General features: G+C 33.4%; 1 protein-coding gene and 2 long non-coding RNA genes across 5 annotated transcripts; all 3 read left to right on the plus strand.

Annotated features, from left to right (window-relative positions):
- The first annotated feature begins 802 nt into the window (after nucleotides 1-802).
- Nucleotides 803-4280, plus strand: LOC124827086 (uncharacterized). Of its 3 annotated transcripts, XR_015783112.1 has the most exons (7): nucleotides 803-1092; nucleotides 1317-1438; nucleotides 1548-1594; nucleotides 2888-2986; nucleotides 3459-3602; nucleotides 3847-3936; nucleotides 4234-4280. It is a non-coding gene; the product is annotated as an uncharacterized LOC124827086 (long non-coding RNA). The 3 variants fall into 3 exon arrangements; XR_007027924.2 differs by lacking the exon at nucleotides 3459-3602 and having other exon boundaries at nucleotides 813-1092; XR_015783111.1 differs by lacking the exons at nucleotides 2888-2986; nucleotides 3459-3602 and having other exon boundaries at nucleotides 817-1092.
- A 28-nt stretch (nucleotides 4281-4308) lies between these two features.
- LOC148190759 (uncharacterized) lies at nucleotides 4309-5532 on the plus strand. The gene is made up of 2 exons (XR_015783113.1): nucleotides 4309-4428; nucleotides 5068-5532. It is a non-coding gene; the product is annotated as an uncharacterized LOC148190759 (long non-coding RNA).
- A 4945-nt stretch (nucleotides 5533-10477) lies between these two features.
- LOC148190760 (uncharacterized) lies at nucleotides 10478-11498 on the plus strand. Its single transcript, XM_088102604.1, has one exon. The coding sequence runs from the start codon at nucleotides 10845-10847 to the stop codon at nucleotides 11241-11243; it is 399 nt and encodes a 132-aa protein (XP_087958730.1). The 5' UTR covers nucleotides 10478-10844; the 3' UTR covers nucleotides 11244-11498.
- Nucleotides 11499-22214: the final 10716 nt, after the last annotated feature.

Consider the following 22214-nt stretch of genomic DNA (forward strand, 5'->3'; position numbering starts at 1 on the left):
CATAGTTTCATGTATACAAGAGCAAATGCAAAAGCAACATCATAGAAAATGAAATAATATGATTAGAATCAGAGTGGATGATATGATGAATTTGTATCAGAGTAGATGATTATAAAAATTATTTCCAAAATAGATGTTCAATGTTTTGAAAAAGTAATAAGGGTGTACTCTCCCTAGCTCCCTCTGATTTGGATATATTATCAGTGTTTAGCATATTTATTTTCTCCCAATTATTTGATAAAAATGAGAAAGGGTATTGAAAGAACATCATAGCCTAGATGAAGGTGGTGGTGGTAGTGGTAGGGTGGTTGGTAGCAAGTTTTGCATTAGTATTGGCAGAGTGTTGAGCCATAAGATTATGCATGTGTTGTACTAGGGCAAAAGAAGCTGGGTCATATGGTAGTTCAGGATTTGGGGGTAGAATGGTTAAGGGTTGGGGAATGAATGTGATTGTTTGAAGAGATTGGTTGGATAAGGTACTTGTGGTGATTTGTTGGGTTGGTTTGCAAGTGTGGGGAGGAGACTGAGGTGGAATGGGGGTGGTGTGGGCAGATGTTGGATGATGTCTTCAATGATTTTTTGAAGAAGATATTCGTCAATTTTAGACTGTTATTTTCATGATAACTTATTATGACAAATGAAATTTACCATGATATATTGACCTGTGATCATTTTATAACAAAACTAAAATATATTGTGACCTACTTTAAGAAATTTATCATAATAAATATAACAGTAAAAGTTTCATAAATAAAAGTTATTATTATGGAAAAACCAGCTATCATAATACCTATCATAATAAATGAAATTGCGGTGAAAAATGAAAACATATTATAGCAGGTTGAAGAATTCATATTCTACTATGATGGTTGTTTACTTACCTGTCATAAGTTCATTTTCTCTTCGTTTCATTCCAAGCTTAGACTTCATTTTCGAATCATCCCTGTCATCTTCATTTTCACGCACAATCTTACGAGCAAACGCCTGATGCCGTCGACGTGCGCCATCGCCTCCACGCCATCGACTCCATCTCCTCCACGCCGTTGATGCCATCGTCTCCCACACACCGTGAACGAAAGACACTGTTCTAAGGTAATGTCTACTGAACTCCACGATATTTTCTATTTCTCCCTTTTAATCATAACAACAGTTTGATTAGGCACACAGTTTTCCTTTGGTCCACCAAAGGGGTTTTAAGAAACAGTAGATACCGTTTCTATTACTGCAATTTGTGGGTTATTCCATCTAGAGTTTGAGGTTATGGCTTGAAAACGGTAAAGACATATAATTTCATTGCATGGTTTGTCATGTCATAGGTGGCACTTCTTGCTGCGTGTGTACACAGGGGTTTCAAGGTTCTATCCGCCGCAGGGGCTGGTGCTAAAACAACGTTATTGCTTACAAGTTGAAACTTTCTGATAATTGAGTGTCGTAATAGGTGATGAGTTGGTTGGATCAAGTTGTTTGACTTTAGGGTAATTGAGCAAAGGGATGCTTTTTTTTACTGTACTTTGGATGCTACTGAATGTTTGTTGTGATGTTTGCAGAAGAGGTGTATCGCAGTGCAATAAGAATGTTACGGCTGATTTCAATGGTAAGTGACCTGAAAGAATGGATTTTAACAGTGAAGTGAATGGTTGTTGACCAATTTGTCTCCACTTCTTTTTTTATGATGACTCTATTTATTCTTGCTTCTGAATGATTCGCTTTCGTATTTGCCTATTTAAAATCTTTGATTGTAGAAATTGCACATTCACTTGCATACTTATCACTTATCAATAGAGGAGAGTTGAAGTTGCAATTAGGCACACACATGTCGATGCTTAGTTTCTTGTCCTATGTTTGTTTCAGCAGAAATAGAGAGGAAGGAAACGGAGATATGGGGAGATAGAATTTAAATACCAAGTTTTATAGTTTGTTTAGTAGGTAATGGGTTTTGCATTTTTTTTCTTTACTTTATAATTAGCAAAAGGGAAAAAAAACTGCATTCATAAGATAGTTCCTTAAATCTTAGTTACTGTAGAACTGGAAGTAAATGTATTAGTTTGAGGTCATCTAAGTTTCAATGTTTTTCTGGCCAAAAGTACCTTGATATTGTATTTTAGGTTTTCTAGATAGAGCATTTAGAGTTGAGTGTCTTTGCTCAGGGTGGAGGTGCTTTTTATAGACTTTGGCTAGTTTGTTCTGTTACCCATGTATCCTAAATGTTATTATCTATCCTTTAAAGCTCTTATTAACTGACCAAATTCAAGTACTACAAGTAGTTATTCCCGTGTTTTTTTTCTAAGATTTCAGGTAGTTTTATTGAATTCCTATGTTAATTATTAATAGACTATATAATTGACTCGTTAGATCATTTATATTCTCTTTTATAGGAAGTCAGGCTAACTACCGATACAAATGCACACTGTATAAACCTGTTAGAAACAAGTTTCAATGCGACTAATGCTCCTATCTGCTTAATCCTACTTTCACACCGGGAAATTAATAAGATTGCTTCTCTAAGTGTCCTTATAAGTGATAGACTTTGTGTTAGGTTCCTGAGTTAGAAACCTAACTAAGACAACCCAATCACACACACAAACAAGAATCAACACTGTAAAAAGAATGGGTATCTGTATTGATATTCAAAGAAAGTACACAGATAGCGCTAATGGAGGCCTAATCCCCCTCTTAGCCCTAGCGGAGGCCTAATCCCCCTCACAAGGCTCAAGACCTGTCTATACTCAGAAAAATGACTCCCTCCCAAGAATTACCAAAAGGCTTATTTATACTCTCTCTCTCCCCCTAACAGCCTAACAAACTTTCCCGCTCTTTACTTCTATCCTAAACCCATTATCCATTATACCCTGCCACCCCATATCTTAACACTTTGTGTATCATACAGGTGTTGAGGGATGCTCTATTTCTAGAAAGAAAAATGATAGGGTGGTTAACGAAGATCTTCTGAAAGATGAGATTGTTTGAGAACAGCTAACTTGGTATTGTAAGTGGTTGCCAATAAATTTAATTTAGCATTTTCTCTGAACTTTTTCCTGACTGTAACTCTGTTCTACATTGTTGAGTTAATTGGTAAAACATGATCTAAGAAGCACCTGCAATATTGTTTCAATTATCAACTATTATAGTTTACTTAAGAAACTGGAGTTTAGATTGGAAAAAAGATTTGGGTTACTTGGTTCTTTGCTTATTAGCTATCATGAATGGTATTTTAGTAGTTACTCTACTCACGTTAAATGTCAATCTATACGAGCCTTTATTGTTAATTACTTTAGTGCATGGCTGAAGAATCTCCGCTAAAATCCTGTGAACAATATTATTGAGCTGTATTTGGTAAAATAGAGTAAAAAAAGATAAAGTAGTTCTATCTTTTGCTGTCATATTTTCCCAACTCAAGATTTTTATTAAGCCTGTGCCTTCCATACAGTTTTGTACTTATTTATTTGTTAAATGAGAAGGTTTCTCTTTCATCACTAAATCGACATGCTGTTGCGACAAGAGCAGATGTTGGCATCTCGAGAGCTCAGTGCCTTAAGGAGTAGAAGAAATCTTACACTTTATTTAAAGACAAATTTTACAGTAGAAGAAATTACAGAAATTTGGTAAAGAAATAACTGGAATGCTAAGAAAATTTTTATACTTCTTCACACTTTCTTTTTTTAAAACTGTTGTCAATAATCTCTCAGTAAAGGGAATCAATTCATGTGTGTCTACAAATACTAGCTAGATGGCAGTTATCTCAGAGCTGATTGATTTCATCTTTCAACTATGACTTTCTCTGTCGTCACTCAGTTTCTCCTTTCTAATACTAGCTACATAACTCACAGTGGAATCATATCTATGCAGGTATTGAATCTATACATATTGGAATCATATTTATGTTGGAGAAACTGTTCTGGCTATTGAATCTATACATAAACACAATTATATACACAGGTATGAATATACTTGTTCATTTACTTCGAGAGAAGTCCGATTTCCTTTGTTATTCCACATTTAACTTTTTTATGCAGGGTTATCTTTTAATTGATTCTGGTATAACTGAGTTAATTTCCAGAATATACTGTTACAAATGCGAGACTTACATATTTGCTACTAATTTAAAAAGGATCTAATTGTAAAAACTGTTGATGTATGAAGCCACATGTATTTGTTTGTGTTTATGTTTGAAACTAAAGCAAACTTAATCATTTATATAGTATAAGTCTGTCTCTTCAATATTTTGTGCTACAGGGATATCAAGCCAGGCAATTTGTTACTTGAAAGATACGGTTACATGAAATTGTCAGATTTTTTACTTTGTAAACCATTAGATCGCAATACACTTGAAGAAAAGGATTTTTCTGTGGGTCAGAATGTGAATGGAACTCCACAAAACGAAGAGTGGACAACTCCTAAACGTTCACGACAAGAACAACTTCAACATTGGTAATTATGTATTTTAATTTAACCTGTAATTAGTGTGATAAGATTTATATTTAAATCCGTTTTATTTTTAATTCTTGTGAGATTTTAATTTTTTTAAGAATATTTTTTTATCTTAATTATTGGATTTAAAATGTTTAAAATTGCACAAAAACGGCCTTGAATTCCTGTAGAAAAAAAATGTCACGGAACTGATAAAACAACTGCATGGATAAAAAACATTCAGAATAAGAAATCATTATTTCCTAATCTTTGAAAAGAAGAGACTTCTGGTAACACATAGATATGTTAGGACTCAATGAAAAGAAAAAAAATAAATATCAAATATAAGGCAAACAGATCTCCATTATGAATTAATAAAAAACATGATTGACGAGACTATAAAAGTAATTTTTATAACACTAATAAACCTAACAAAATTATAATTAAATAACATTATAAAAATAATTAACTTTGTAATATATATAATTAGATAAAAAAAACCTTTTTTATTTCAATAAAATGCCATTTGAATCAATTAGAATTTTCAAAGTAATAGATAAATGATTTAAAATATAATTCAATTGACGTATGTATCTTTCTTTGTCAATTCTTGAACGTGATATGTATTTCAGAGTCATTATAATCTATCAAACTTAACAGGTGTTCATAGTTCTCATTTGTATTTAACTATTGTTGAGAGCATTCGAGATTTTTATGAGAGGAAATTGAACCTAGGACTTTGTTCATTCCTTAAGGGAAGGTAATTAATTTTTGTGCTAACTTTCTAGCAAAAACTAGCCCTGGAGTTTCTCAGTTGGAATATCCACCAGGTAATTAATCCTTTTGATTTGCTATTTTTTCTCTACAATTACTAAAATATTCTAAGTCAAAATAGATAAGCACAATGAAAAAATGAAAATAAATGGCTACACCAGATTATATTGCTCCAAAAGTTCTTTTGAAGAAAGGTTATGGGATGGAATGTGATTGGTGAGTTTTATGGGTGTGAATGTCGGCATGTTAAGTATTCATTTCTTTATGCTATAATGTATCTGTATCATAACAATTGACATTCAAATTTCTTACTTCGGGATGCAATATGGGACACTTCCTTTTTTTTTATTATTTCCTTTTCAAATGTTCTAAAAGCATGTTAGATTCCGTTTCATTTATGTAGAATTTGTGAACATAAGTTTTAGGTTACATATTTTATATTGATTCAATGATGGAGGTGTTTCAAAGTGATTTGTGTGGTTGGCAGTGTTAGTATTAGGCTAGTTCTAGGTAGCACTAGTAAATAAACAACTTTTTAATTCGCATATTACGCTTTGGTTTCAAACAAACAGAAACGTATAAAAACGTGGTAGCAATTTCGTAATTCTAGCAATACTATATGTCTCGGTTTAATGCGAACCAATGTCTAAAGGTGTATACTACCTCGGTTCTCTGATCAACCAAGACAAAAGAACCCTGTTGACCCATTGCAAATCAGACTTTTCACCTGACAACTTTTTCAAAATAAACCTACTGTCTCGGTTCTCTGACCAACTGAGGCAAAAAAACCCTGAGAACTTTTTTGAAATAGGCATAATGTCTCGGTTCTCTGACCAACCAAGGTAAAACACCCTGACAACTTTTTCGAAATAGGCCTACTGTCTCAGTTCTCTAACCAACCGAGACAGTATGTCTTGCTAGAAACTAACAACCTCTGATTTTGAACGTTCCAAATCCATTTTGTCAACCTCTACTATCTCGGTTCCATTTTAGCCGATGTCATAGGCCCTTTATTCCTCGATTTAACCACGAACCGAGGCCTTTAGTTAGTAGATATTTTCAAATTTTTCATTTACAATTTTATTTTGAATTTTTTCTGGAACGTTTACACATCAATTTTGTTTATAACCGAGGTAATAGCCTCTTCGATAGTTATATTCCAGAACTGTAAAACATTAAGCACATTTTTACTCTTCTTTTTCTGCCAAAGAGCAAACGCAAACTGCTTCCCATCTCGCGTGAACATCTTTTCCTTGCCGCTCCGTCACTGGTGCCTTCAACACTGGTTGTCGTCGCTGCCTCCACCATAGGCCGTCGTCGTAAGAAATTTTAACCTAATGTTCCTTCTTCTTCCCTGTGCAACCATTCTCTCTCTTAGGTGAAGTTGTTTGTTCATCATGGCCTCCATTTCTCCCGTGTTGGTGTGGTCTCCATCTTCGTTGGCTCCATTTCTTGCATAATCCCTCTATACCCGGAAAAAGAGCTTCACAATCACAACTATTGCATTGGTCACAAGAACAACGTAGAGTGGCCTAAAGCTTATCACAGTACGAGAATGGAACAACAGAGTCGGGTAACCTTCGAGGAATTGATTGCACAAGTTATATCATTCAGGGTGACGAAATGTTTCAGTTCTTTGGTGTATGGTGGCGACGACGATGGTGGCGGTGGTTGTAATTGGACTTGTTCAGGTTGGATTTCAGAAGTTGGAATAGTCAAAGTGTCTCTTTCAAGCTGGTTTTTGGTAGGTGTTTGGATTGCGGTGTTGGGAGTGTTGTCGCCGCCGTAAGGTTGAAGATTGTGCGAAATGGAATCTGAGTGATGAACTGGAAGTAAAGAAAGAAAATTAGAATCGGAGTTTCAGAAAGGGGAACTGGAATTAAAGGAGAAAAACAAAGGAACGTAGCAGAAGCGGAAATGGTGGTGTTTGGAGGGGGGATTGGGTAGATGAAGCGGCGTAATCGGGAAGCGTGGGAGGGAATTTGACTTCTTCAACATAGGTTCCAAAACAAACTCTTCTTCTCCCTTTCCCTCTCTTTGGTCCCCACATCGCTCAGTCACGGCCCCTGCTTCCCCTTCAACTTTGTCCCCGTCCAAACCCAAATAGCGAAAATCGAGAACCAGAGATCACAAAGAAGAACCTTAATATCAAAGTGAATAACCCTCACATTTGCGATTTCTAACTCTACACATGGCATGAAACGTGGCACACCGTTAGCCAAATCATTCAAAAATTAACGTCGTTGGTTTTCGAAGACTAAATATTATAGTTTCATTAAGTAGAAGGATGAAAATGAAGCAAACTTTGAAAGAGAGACTAAACCCAAAAACGCTTTATAGTTGAGGGACTAAAAACATATTTAACCCAAAAAATAAAAAAGGCATCTACCGCCTCTGTTTGAAACCAACCGAGGCAAAAGACCCCCACATATTGTCTCGGTTCAGAATCGAGGCAAAAAGGCTACCGCCTTTTGCCTCACCTGTATATACCTCGATTCATGAATTGTTGCGTATAAACAAAAATAACTGATGTCGTTTTCCTTTACTGCACTAGTGTAGGGAAGTATGGCTAAGCTCTATTGTTTAAAGTCTGTTAGATTGATAGGATCTGATATAGAATTCGAAGTTTCTTTCAGTGTTGGATCTTAATACATTGGGTATTTCTTCTATATGAGTTAGAGCATTGCAATATTGTTTTAATTATTCATTACAATATTGTTTTAATTGTTCATTACAATATTGTTTTAATTGTTCATTACAATATTGTTTTAACTCCATTATTTTATTTGTAGATCTTTAATGATTCATTCCTAAAGAAGCTTCAGATATTGAAAACATTAAAACCAAGTGAGCTTCTTTTATTTTAAGTGTTCGTAGAAACTTGACTACAATTTAGTAGTGTATGTACATTAATGTAATATTTGGGTATAATATGTAGTTTGATGTATAAATAATGTATTAAATATTATTAGACAATTTAATGTTTGAAATGAATTCCATTTTATGAGTTTTAGGCTATATTGATTATAAGTTGATTGAATAAGATGATATTACAGGAAATTGATTGGATGTCAAATCTAATAATGAGTTTTAAAAAAAACAATTTTTTATGACGTACATAAAAATCTATGTCATAATAGGTTGGTTTTGAAAATCATATATTAGGACAGGTGAAAAATTATTTGTTATAATACATTCGATATATTATGATTGGTAAAAATATCTATGTAATAAAACAACACATGTTATAACAGGTAAATCGAGATACATCATAATATATTCGTGGTATTATGATTGATAAATGAAAATTTGTTATAATATACTAGACGTATTATGTCAGGTGACATAAAGTACGTCATAATATGATTAACTTATTATGATATACTTGTCTGCTACGTCATAAAATGCACAAAACTATTATGATGTCCAGAACTATGATGGTAGTCCACCCATCATAATAGATCATTTTTACCTGTCATAAAATGTAATTTATGTATTAGTGATAAAAAATTTATTTAAATTTAACATGAAATTGTTTTACAAATTTTAAATCGACAAGCCCTTAGGATCTTTTCTATAATAAATTTCTCTAAATTTCAAAAATTTCTCTAAATTTCAAATATTAGAGTAACTAATTATTTACTAAAAAAGTTACCACTAAAACCTGTAAGAAAATAAACAGAAAAGCAAATTTCTTGCAACTTTTTATTAAAAATTTATAAAATTTGAACAAATATAACCATGAGTACCTGATTATTTAATTGAAATCTAAATTTAGTATATTGATCTTTATTATTGTACAGTTTTTCATTAAGTTCAAAATAGATAAATAAAATGTATCCAAGAGACGTGGCACAATCTGAAGCATCAGTTTAAATGAACGACTTGTGATAAATAAAAGGTCCACTGCATTTTTTCCAAACCCACCGAATTCATTACCAACTTTCTCCATTTTCCACTATTCATTTATTAGTAGTTTCGCCTCATTTACACGACATTTAATTAACACAACAAACTCAAAGCCTCGTTCAAAAGAAAAGGAATCAAAATCTCGTTCTTGACGGCAAAAACAATCAGAGGGAGAAAGGAATTTGGATACTTTCCTTACCTTTATGACAATAATGTTACTATAGAAAAAAAAAATCTACATTTGATATTCCTTAATTATGAAGTCGCATTAATCTCGTCTCAATGAAATGTTTAAATATATTTAACTTCTTCAACTGAAACTAAAAGAATTTGTCAACCAAATTTAAAATTATTTTATTAACTATGCAATTTGAAAAAAAAAAGTTTATTTTTTTTTGTTCTAAACACTATTAAAAACTGTACTTAAATAAATTTTAATTATAAATCCATTTGATGATTATCGAATTTGATTTTACAATTTTCTTAAACATTCTATTATATGTTTTATTTTTTCTTTCAGAATATTCATTTCATTGATATCTAAGCAGAATTTTTTTGATAAAAAAATAAAAAAAAACTTAAAAAGTTATAGGAATTAAAATATTCATTTTTAAAATAATATTTAAGTATTAATAAAATATAAAATTGAAACTGTGGGAACTATAATGGGACAAATTTAGCTCACATGAATGTCTCAAGCTGTGTGAAAAAACATAAAGAACCGATGAATAACCACTGTTTTTTACACTTTCTCCACGGTCAAACATGGCAGATTCCTCTCCCCCTCTTTCTCTTCTAGCAGATAATATTGGGCCCTTATATCTAGATTTCAGATTTCAGAAACAGAAGCAAAGAGGCAGTAAAAAGCATGTAGACCCTGCCATATATGCACCCTCAAAAGCAACGCTGATTAGAAGAGTATCCATCGCTTCCCTCTTCTTTATATCCATTACCACCTTTTTTTAACTTCTAACTGTTTCATTCTTGTCTCCCCTTCGTTCTTCGTTTCTCCACTACTTTTTCTTTTGACCAAAACCTCCCCTTTTTTCTTCTTGATCTCAGAGAAAAGGACACTCGATACTTTTCTCTCTTCTCATAGTTTCTTTTATAATTTCATAGTATTTTTATGATTAATATGTTTTAGTATACTCATTAACTAAATTCTTGTTTTTAGTTATATAATATTCATGATTGATTCAATACATATCCAGAGGTAAACCCAACACTCCAAATTTTAAATCAAAGACAACATAGCCTATAAAAGCAACACCTACAGATATCGTTCAATCATTGTACCCCTACCACCCACAATAAATGTGGTAATGTGTTGCTTCCCTAATAGGCCCATGTGTCATGTGTGCATGTCTCATGCACGTATATCACACATGAATGATTTCAGATGCACTTAACCTCTGGTATAAGATTGTTTGCTCTCGGGACCAACTTGAAGCTAAGAGTTTGAAACATCCCTATCTATGTCTTTAATTATATGTTCCTGAAACATCACTCTCTCTAGCCTTTATCTTTAGCTAGCTACTATGCGTTGTTTCCTTAAATTAGATTATCTATATATATATATACACTCCCATGCCATTCTTGTGTCTTACTGTCTTACATTGTCCCCTTTTACTGCTATTCCCTCTCTGTCTCTTTTCTGTTTTTCTGTCTTACATAACAAATAGGTACGAAATATTCAATTTTTTTATTGTTTTTTTTGGCAACAGTGAAGTTTCTTTTCGTTAGTATATTAGCTCATGATGTTGAGAACAACCGAAAAGGTGTGTTTTACCCCTGATTTCAATGAGAAACCGAGCATGTTTCTCAAGCAAACTGGTGATGGTAGTAGTGGAAGAGTCTTAGGAAACAAGAAGAGGGTCACCGGCAGTTGGACTTTCAGATTTGCAAGAGAATCTAAATTTTCGCCTGTGAGATTCTTGCAGCAAATAAGAGCAAAAATGGTAAGTGCGATAAGAATTGTTTCTATTAGAAGGAGATCCTCTAGGAAGGTTTCTTCATCCTCTTTGGCCAGATCACGTTCGGTGTCAGACCCCACTGATTCACACCGTGCCAAAGCTGTGGAAGATTGCATTGAGTTCTTACATTCTTCTTCGTCTAGAGAGAGACCAAGCTCAGTTTCTGAATGTTCTGTCTAGGAATGCATGCTTTTGATATTTGTTCTTCTTTGCAAAAGATGTATATTGGGGAAGATGGTATGCTTTATTGGTTTCCATTGACATGTTCCTTTGTAGGAAACAGAAGTTAGTCATTTGTACACAGTGCCACTTTGGTAATGGAGTTTGACTAGAAATTGAGATTCTGCATTGGTTTAAATTATGTTTTGTATTGTGAACCTTAATTGTTGATTCATAAGAACATTGTACGTATATTCAACTTCGTCGTGTTTCTGATATTGTTTTCAGTGTTCATCTATTTCTTACAGTTCATTGCCCGAATTTGATTAATTTGAAACATATATATCTATATATATACTTCAAGATAATCATTAATCTGAACAGCACAAATTTAAATCTGAGTTTTATTCCTTAAAAAGGAAAAAACACCCATAGAGTTTAACCACTTAATTGATCTACCTAACTTGATTTCGAATGTCCAGAATAACTTTAAGATGTCGGTGGTGCACAAAAGAAACTATTCACATACAATCTAATAATTCTTCTGAACTAAAGCAACAGCATTTGGATCTATGCAATTTCATAATGAAATGAGAATCCCTCCAGCTATAGTTCTTAGATAAGGAATTTTATTTCAGAGAATCTTGCTATAGGTGAAGGAAAACATCCTGGTCCCTTTATATATATCTAATTTATTGAAAGCAAATTGAAACACATAATTTTCAAACATCTGGATTGGCTACTTCCTTTTTGAATTCTTTTTCGCAGCCATAATTTTTTCCAAAAACTGAAATGAACTCTCCACCGGATTTACCATCTCCTCCACAAAAAATCTTGTGACTTATTAAAGTCTCCGTGAGTTTTCCTTTTATTTATGTCCTCTGATAAATTGTTTGCTATTGTGGAGTATACATGTCCAACTATAATCATTGTTGCTACATCACTTTCTTTATAGGTCGAAAATTTATTATGTAGTGTGCTTCTCTCACCATCGCGAAGGAAGAAAAATGAAACATTAAAATACAAAGGGAAGACATCCTTTTATAGCATTAAGAAAAATAACTCCCTAAATGGGATGCGGGACTCCATTTTAAACCACCAACAAGGCTTAGCTATTCTATTCCATATTAATCTTATTTTGCAAACCAAACAAGTTTTGCTTTCTACATATTAACCCGAAACTTTGCTAAAGTGTGTTTATTTTGGAATTAATTTCTTCTACATTATCAATTCAGTTTCTAAGAGTTCTCATTGTCTTCATTGTTGAGACCCTCAAGTGTTTATTCCATATAGCTCATCTAGATAGTCTAATCCCAATAAACCATTTATTGTAGTGGTAACAAACACTAAATGTGACTTGTTTAAATTTGAATTTATTATCTGAACATGTGTATTTTATCCAAGTTGAAAGATCTTTAGGCCATCCAATAGTTTTAGTCTAATGTGTATTTTTTTTTTGCAAGTTGAAAGATTTCTAGACCATCTAATAGTATTAGTTTGAATTTATCTAATAGTATTAGTTTGAATTAAAATATTAAATCAAATCTTAAAATAATATTCTTCTAAATATAGAGAAAATTGTTTTTCACCAGTTAACAAAGTGTAATAACGTAATAGATTTAATGTTTGACCATGAAGCTCTTAACATAAAAAATAAGAATGGTATTTTTGTAATTAGATACAATTATGTTTATGTTGGACGTCTTAATATCCATAGTAAAATATTATAAGAAAAAATCAATAATCTATAGAAAAAATTTGTAGGTAACTCAAATATCCGTAAGTAATATTACTTACGGATAAAAATTTGTAGGAAAAGTGGTCCTAGTGTATAACAAGAGTTCTCATGAGCATCTAGGACATTTGCAAATTGTTCTCTCCATTGAGAAACAATTATCTTTTTGCAAACAAAGAAAAATATATATTGTGTGAAGATAGTGTGGTCTTTTTAGGATTCATAATGAACAAGCAAGGTGTGCATGTTGATCCCACCAAAGCCTAAGCCATTCAAGATTGGTCAACTCCCCAAAATGTATGAGAAGTTAGGAATTTTGATGGTTTAACATCCTTCTATATAGGATATTTGTTTCAAACGTCTCAAGTACAATTAACTTCACACTCTCAATGAGTTGGTGAAAAAGGATGTGAAGTTTGTGTGGGAAGAGAGACAAGAGTTGGCTTTCAAGGAACTCAAAGCCAAACTCATCAATGCACTCATTCTAGCTCTTTCAAACTTTTCAAAAAATTTTGAGATAGAATGTGTCACAATTGAAATCGTGATGGGACGACAAATCCAAAGAAGAACGAGTTTAAGAAATAGGCTTTTGATTTCCCACTATAGTTTATTCTAAAAAAACTATGAAAAACTATAAAAATAAGACATATGGTCTACAAAAACTGAAATTTGGGTTCGAGATCAGTTAAGTGTATGCTTGCTTGAAGGAAGTATTTAATTAAATGTATAAAATTGATGTGGTTTTCAAAATGTTGATTTTCTTTGAAAATAACACTCTAAATAAACAAAAATATTTTTTGGTTTTATGAACCTAACAACTATTGACTTTACTTCCACGCATTTCATTTAAAATGAGAAATCAGGATTACATAGCTTTTTATAAAAATATTTGTTTCAAATTGTTTTTTTTTTAATTTTATATTTTTGTATATTTTTTTGAATTATTTGAAAATTGTGTCACTCGACACGGACAGGTGGACAAGCGCCAAAAGAAAAAAGAAAGAGAATATTTTTATTTTTTAAAATTTTTTTATCTTTTGTATTTTTTAATATTTTTATTATTTATTATTTTTAAAAGTAATGCATGAGTAGAATAACAAAGTTTATTTATAATGAAGGTAATATGGAATAAAAAGTGTGAGAGGCGAATGGATAATGCATGGAGTACTAATGAAAAACAAATCCAATGAATAATGAAGCACTACATAGTACAACAAGGATAAAAACATATATACACATTGAATGGAATAAAAATACATCACAAATATGATATTCAATCAACTCTAATGTATTTCCTTCAACCATGTTATTTCTAGATAAAGCAAGAACCAAGAAAAGCATACTTGGAAGCAAATATATATGTTTATTTACTCTAGAAAAACACTTCTAAGTTTTTCAATTCCTCTTCTTCTTAGCTTAGTGTGCATGTCTCTTAGCTTAGTGTGCATGTCTCTTGGTTTGGTTGGTTGAGCTAAACATAGGAGCTAAGTGTTATAAGCATTTAACAAATAGTAAACAATTTTAAATTAATTCTAAAATCAATTTCAAAATTGTTTTTGGTGCCTAAATTTGTCTTGGCCATGAGATTCTAAAAACCTCTAGGTACAAATATATTTCTTGGCCAATATCTTTATAACACTACTTGAAAAAAAATATAAATTTTCAAAACGACATGTTGCTTTGATTCTAGAGTTAAACCATTTAAGTTACATTGATGAATATGGAAAATTAGTTCCACCATTGTAGAATCCTAATCACCTTGGTAGGGGCATATTGGTTAGATTTTATTGCATGTTTAAGTGTTTCCATAGAGTCTTTTTAAAGTTTTTCTTGTGTTAGTCTTCTTGTTAGTTTTGTCACATAATTATTTCTTTCTTTACATCTTAACCTTTTGTTTTGGTACTTTTCTTGCTTGTCACTAGATTCCTTAGTTTTGTTATTTGGGGTTTTCTTTCCTTGTTTTCTTACGTGGTTTGTCGTTTTCTTTTGTGTTTGTGTTGCTAGTCTCAAAGGTTTTAAGACCTAAACGAATTTATAATCTTGGTAGAGCTTTAGTGGTAATCCCCAAACACCTTGAGAGGCTTGTGTAATGAATTAAGTGTCTTGGTTTTTTACTAACTTTTCTTGTTTCTTGTTATTTTTTTTTCAATTTTTGAGTTATTTTGGTGTAAGAATCACTGCAAGATTATTAAACACACTTACTCCAAGCAAAGGCAAGACATTGGTGACACAAACCAATCAAGAATTCTTCGTAGTGCAACTTTTTATGGATATGGAGGTGTCAAGAAGGGAAAAGATCAAGGAGATCTTACAGTCTAATAAAGAAAATGAAAGACAACTAAAGGACACCATCCAAAGACTTGAAGTACAAAGACAACAAAGAAATGCTAGAGACCACAAGCTAAAGAAGAAGTTAGGAGAAGAAGGAGAAAATTTCATAGCTCCTAAGGAGAATTAAGCTACCATATGGAGGAAGAAGGAATCTTAGACGCAACATATCACCAATGAAGCAAGATCCAAGGATTCCCAACTTATATGGAGATAGTGACCCTAAAGTCTACCTTGATTGGGAAGCAAAAGTGAAACAAATTTTTAATATAAATCATGTAGAGGATCAAGAACAAGTTGATCTAGTAGTGGTAGGATTTAAGGATTGTGCCATGACTTTGTAGCATTAAGTTTGTATGGACAATTACCAAGGACAACTCATGGCTTCTTGGATGGACATTAAGGTTTTAATGTGTGTCATTTTCTCCTTCCTACTATAAGAGGTGTCACAATCGAAATCACGACGACACAACAAACCAAAAAGAAAGAATTTAAACGTAGAATTTGAAGTCACCACCATAAGTTATTTTAAAAAACTATAAGAACCATAAAAGAAAAAGCATGATCTGCGAAACCAAATTTAGGGTCCAAAAATCGTTACAAGTAAAAAAGGTGTTAACACCCCTATAAAGCCCGCACGAGTACGATTCCTTTAATTAAATGTATGAAATGAATATGGCTTTTGAAAATATTTATTTTGTCGCTAAAAGTAATAACTATTTAGAAAATGACTTTGAAAACTTTTTTATTGTTTTGAAAGTGAACTTAACAAGGACTAACATTTGTTTTACGTATCTCCATTTACAATGAAAAATCAGGAATCATGTAGTTTATAAAAAAACTATTTCGAAATTATTTGAGCATAAACCCAATAAGGATTGACTTTGTTTCTATGTATCTCTATTCATAATGAAGAATCAAAGATCACATAGTTCTTATAAACATTTTTTTTTAATTTTGAAACTTTTCTTTTTACATATTTTATATTTTAAAAATGAGTGTCATGAGACGTGAGCTATTGAACCCACACCAAAAAGCTTTCACTATTTTTTTATATTTTTGAAAATTGGTAACATGCTACGCAAGCGATTGGACAAAAAAAAAACTCTCTTTTTACATTTTTTGATATTTTTTTTAAACTAAGTATCATACTAAAGAAACAACAAGAGAAACACCAAAAGAAAATCTATTCTTTAATTTTTTTAAGGCTTAAACCCTTACTTGGTCCCCATGTTAAGAGGTGAATTTCTGTTTAGTACCCGGTTTTAAAAATGAAGACATTGGGTTCACATGTTATAAAAATTGTATGACTTTAGTCCTATTCCTTTAACGACGTTAAAATTGAAAACGTTGAACTGACTATGGATATGAAGTGTGCAAGAAATGTGGTCGTGGCAATAAGTTGGGCTACATTAGTTGACGTGGCAGCCAAAAGAATACATTAAGTATTTTTAAATTGGGGAAATTAAATACCCTTCATCGGAAATCTTCATCAGCTTCGCCTGTTGCCGCATCGTTCCTTGCAAGCCCTCTCTCACAAGCATGACCCTCTCATCTTGTTACAGTTGGGGCATTAGGGTTATATGTGCTTAATGTGAAAATGACTGGGTATTTGTATGACAAAGAAGCAAAGAAGCAACTGGCAGCGTTGGGGCTTGAGAGAAAGGAAGGCAAGCAATTGAACTGTATCGGTGGCTAGAACAAGAAAGTTTTATAGTGGTGACATATACAAGAGATTCCAGGATGCAGCCAAGGTGTCAGAAACTGAAATGGCAGGGTTAGAGAACACCAGCAAACCAAAGAAAGATGCCAAAAATATGGTTACACCTCATCATTATACCCCTCTCAAGAAAGCTTGGGTGGATATTTATACTCACATTTTTTAACAGATGAAACAAAATCATTAGGGTTTTTAAATGCGGAAACCCTTTTTCATTTCTTCCCCTCTTTCCCCATGTCCTTCACTCCCAGATTGGGGTTCCCTTTTATCTTTTTTTTATTTTCCTTTTCGGTTTCCGAGATATTGAAATGGTGGTGGCTTAGCACTGCTCTGTCCAGCGTTAAACAACACGAGGTTGTCATTCTTGAGGAGGGAGAGCGAGGAGCATTTCCCGTTCACCGGAACATCACGGTTGGCCATCCACACCACTGTGCTTCTCTACCTGCGAGAATGCCGAAGCAGTATGCGTTCTCCCCACGCTCCTGAACTACACGTCTTCGTCTGGTCTCTCCACAGAGAGGGGAAGCGTCGTCGAAGAGTGGAAGGATATGACACATGTGGGTGATTACGACCTTCGTTGGTTGCCACGTCTACATTTCTTACAATGGTCACACCCATAGTAACTTCAACGTTATTAATTTTAACACCGTTAAACGGATATGATTGATTTGATACAATTTTAATAACATAGGAACCCAATCCATACACTTTTAAAACCAAGTATTAAACAGAAATTCACCTTTTAACATGGGGACCAAGTAAGGGTTTAAGTCTTTTTTTAATTTTATATATTTTTAGAGAAAATGGTGTGTGAAATGTGAATTTTAATTAGGAAAAAGGGTAAAACCAAATTAGAAAATATAGGGGGTATGAGTACGTGTATGGGTGCAGCAAGTAATAACGTGAAAACAAAATAAATTATTCATGGAATGTGGGGATATTGAAAGTGTTCTGTTACTGAGAAAATTGTGTGAAGTATGTGCAACAATGGTGTGGGGTGCAGCGAGTAACATATAAACATGCCCAAAATACAAAATCAAAACACAAAGGGTATGCCGTTAGTACATGTGGGAGTGCATGAAAGTAAGAATAACCCAAGCCCAGAACATAAAACACAGGTGTATGAAGTAAAAATCAAGGTGCACGAAAACATAATGGTGGATTCAGGACGGAAGTGGGAACCCCTCTTCTTCTCCTTCTGCGAGGGTCCCGTTTTCATTCCTCCAGCCTCCAAACTGAGACCATGGAGGCCGGCAAACTTCAGCCACCATCCGCCACTGCCAATCGAATCCGATATCATGGCCAGCGCAGCCGCCGGAGGTTTCATTGCCAATGCCGTTGTCTTCCCTGCCCAACTCCGATCTTCCATCTCCGTCGAACAATACACGCTACCACAGCGACAACGAGCTTCGTCGGCGCTGCCACCATCTTCCTCTCTACTGGAACGTGTGGGGCTTCCTCTTCTCCCAGCTTCATTGGCGCCTTCCACCATTTTTTTTCTGTGCAAAAATCGCCAGTCCAGCGCCGTTCAGCCACCGTCCACGCCGCTGCCAGAGGTTCTGCCAGCGCCTCCATCGTCGTTCCTCTCTTCTCCACGCGAGTCTAACCATCTTCTACGAATGCGAGACCAAACCTTTGCTTGGGTTTTTCTCTTTGCAGTGTCGCTGCCATTGGCGCCCCTAGTCACCACCCATAGCCACCACCGGGCTTGCAATTGGAAACATCACTAGGAACCACCATTGACAAAGCCGCTGAGTTTATTGTTTCATGTCCCCTTTCAATCTTGGTTTTCTTATTGGCTGTTCTTCACTGGTTTGAATTTGGTTTTGTATGGTATTGGTTGACGGATCGGTGCATGGGAGAAAGGTGGTGATGGTATGTTCCTCCTTTACTCGTTCTCTGTTTTGTTTCTTATTCTTAAAATTGTGCGTGTGTGAACGGGGGATGATGGAGGACGAGTGGTCAGGTGTTTGGGAAGAAGAGTGGTTGCTTTGATTGGGTGAAGAGGGTAGTCTGAGCCTATGTTACGGTGTTGAGCAGAAAATTAAGAAGAAAGGGGTGAAGATGTGGGGTTCTTCTGTGTAATGGTTTTCGAAGAAAAAAGATGAATAAAATGGAGGTTAAAGATGAAGTCAGCGGATGATGTTGATGCAGATGAATTTGAATGGGTGATTCTTGATGAAAACGTGATGGACGGTGATTCTGGAGGTTGAATCTGGTTTGATGAAGAATTATAAAGGCTGATGATGAAGACGCTGTGTGAAAAGAACGGAGGTGCAGCCCAAGATTATGGAGGCCTCGGATGAAGATGGTGGGTGTAGGAGGCAATGGAGAATGACTGCCTTTGGAAGGGAGAAGTTTTACCACAAAACTGTTCCTACCAAATTTTGTCAAAATCGTTTTTTTAATTTTTAAATTTGAATTAATTAATTAATAAAAAACAAGAAGAATACAACTTCTAATTAATAATAAGTTATTTTATTTTATTTTTTTATTTTTTGATTATTAATCTAAAAACATTTTTTCATTTAATTTAATTTTTTTAAAATACAAAAACAAAAAGAAACTTTGTTAATTAATTTTTAAAATCCTTTCTTAAATTATTACTACTTAAAACAAAATATTATTTTGACCAATTTTTATTTAATACTTTAATTTTGGATGTTCTTTATAACAATTTGAAATCCTGAATCAAATTGATTGTTGACCACAAATTCTCTTGACTTAATTTTTATTATATTTTCATATTGTGAAAGTAAAAGTATAAAGACTAATTTCGTCTCGATTTTAAAAAAGAAACAAAAATAGAATAGGGAAATGAATAAATCGATTAGTTTACGCAGATACAATGAACAATTCCATGAAGAAGGTTTTATTCGAAAAGAAAGATGCAAATTATTGACCATTGTCACGGAGAGAGTTCTAATGTAAAGTAAAATAAATCAATCAATTGTCTAAGAGAATTTTATCATCATTATCTAATAGAGGGTCTCAATCTAAAAGAAAAATTAAAATTTGATTACTTTTGCAAAACAAATTCAAGCGTTACCAAGTAAAAGGTCTCGATCCAAAAGAAAATTTGAACTTTGATTAATTTTGCAGGATTTACCATTCTTTCAAAGAGGGTCTCTTTATTTAAGAGGATTCAATGACCATGTCCTGATCAAAAAAGAAAAAAAAGGAGACATGGTCAATCCCAGAGAGAGAGAGAGGAACTCAATGTTGAAGAGAAACAGTAGAAACGGGTTCCGGGTGGAATAATGTTTTAAACTCTTTCATAAATCAACACTTAATAATTATTCCAGGGATCAGAAGGTCTATAATAGTTATTATTCTAGGGGTCAGAAGGTCTATAATAGTTATTATTCTAGGGGTTAGAAGGTCTATATTAGACGTATATGTTTTTAATAAAATATTTTAAACTAAAGAATAAAAAACATAAATAGTTTTATATTGGTTCGCTCAACCTAAGTTATGTTTAGTCTTCATAAGATCTTTTAAGGGGTTATACTAATATTTAAATATATTACAAACAAGTACAACCACTAACACAAAATAACTTTTAACGTATGTTATTTTAGGTTTTTGACGTCTCTTAAATGTCTAACGTTATAGCAGGAGACGTCGTCTGTTTTCTTTGAATAAACGTCAATTAACGTCTATTGCATTTATAACAGACGATAATTAACGTTTGTTGTAAGAACAACATACGTTTTATGGGTTTTTTTTAAAAAAAATTGTCAATATTTTCTTCCACTAAAACCATGAAAAATTAATACACAACACAAGAATTCACTACAAAAAATTTCAGAATTTTAGTAGTAACAACAATGAAAAGTGCAACAACCAATGAAAATGCAACAACTAATATACATAAAAAACCAAAAATCAAACTAACCGTGAAAGTGAGGGAGTAGACAAGTGCCACTGTGAAGGTGAGGAGAAAAACGTGCACAATAACGGTCCGAAAATCACCGCCGCAATTGTCCTAGAACGCACTCAAGAACTGCACCGAAAGCCAATGAAAACGAATTTTAATCGGTGCAAATGAAAGATAATGATTCCAAACATAATATAATCGGTGCTAAATGATTTTAAACAGTGCAAAGTAGAAGAAAACTTACCTGAACGTTAATGGTGAGCGAGAGAAAGTGAAGGAAGAAATTGAACGCAACGAGAGAGAAAACACGTAACTGGTGCTCGTATTCTAGAGTGGGTGAAAATGCAAGGTATTTGACGTCGGCCCCCTTCTCAGTCGATGTCTAAGTGCTCTAAGACTTCGGCTCCCCTTCCCAGCCGACGTCTAAGTGGTAAAAAAAATTAATATTGGCGCTTAAAATGAGATAATTTCACACCTTTTTGACATCTGTGAGGAGGGGGGCCGACGTTTAAGTGTAAAAAAAATAATATTGGCATCCAAATGAGGTAATTTCGCACCGTTTTGACGTCTGTGGGGAATGAGCCAACGTCTAAGTCGTAAACAAATTAATATTGACGCTTAAAATGGGATATGTTTGAACATTTTTTATGTCCGTGGAGGGGGAAGCCGACGTCTAATTACAATATTTATATCTTTCAACACATGTTTTTGGAACAATGTTTATATCTTTCAGCGTGTTTACCAAAAACATTGTTTTATACCTTATAGTAAGAACTCGTCTAGCATTGTTTAGCAAAGTATAGCAGGAGTACGTTTATCAAGACTCTCATATAGCACATTGATGCATTTTGTGATGAAATTGTTTAATTGTGCGCCTACTCATGTATTAGTGTGTGCACTAAAGCTTTTCTTAAAACATTTAGATTTAATAAAGCTTTTTCTCAAAACGCTTATCTTTCAACTATATTATTTTTCAAAGATAACACTTTGTCATATGCTCATTTTGTTTATTGTTATTTGTTAAATTTTAAAACATATGGAGACGTTTAGACAATTCAATCTTATAAAAGATTTTGTCTTAATATCTTGTGTCGTTTGTGTTTGATTGCGATGATCGTATCTTTATATGGGAGCAGATGCTAGTGCAAATGCCAATGAAGACATACAATTGTGAGGAGACATATCAAATATTTTATTGGGAATTATTTTAATGGGAGCGTTGGATAATAATGTCATGGATTGTAACATGGTAAACATTTGGATTTTATAATGGTTATATTTGGTGAAAATTTTGAGATTAAGTTTGAGAAATAAAAGGTTAGATTAAGT

This window comes from Vigna umbellata, chromosome 11, assembly GCF_029865625.1.
Source record: "Vigna umbellata cultivar VRB3 chromosome 11, Vumbellata_1.0, whole genome shotgun sequence".
Lineage (NCBI taxonomy): Eukaryota > Viridiplantae > Streptophyta > Magnoliopsida > Fabales > Fabaceae > Vigna > Vigna umbellata.

Excerpts from the sequence above, each read along its gene's own strand:
- LOC148190760 (XM_088102604.1), top strand. The coding sequence starts at position 10,845 with ATGATGTTGAGAACAACCGAAAAGGTGTGTTTTACCCCTGATTTCAAT.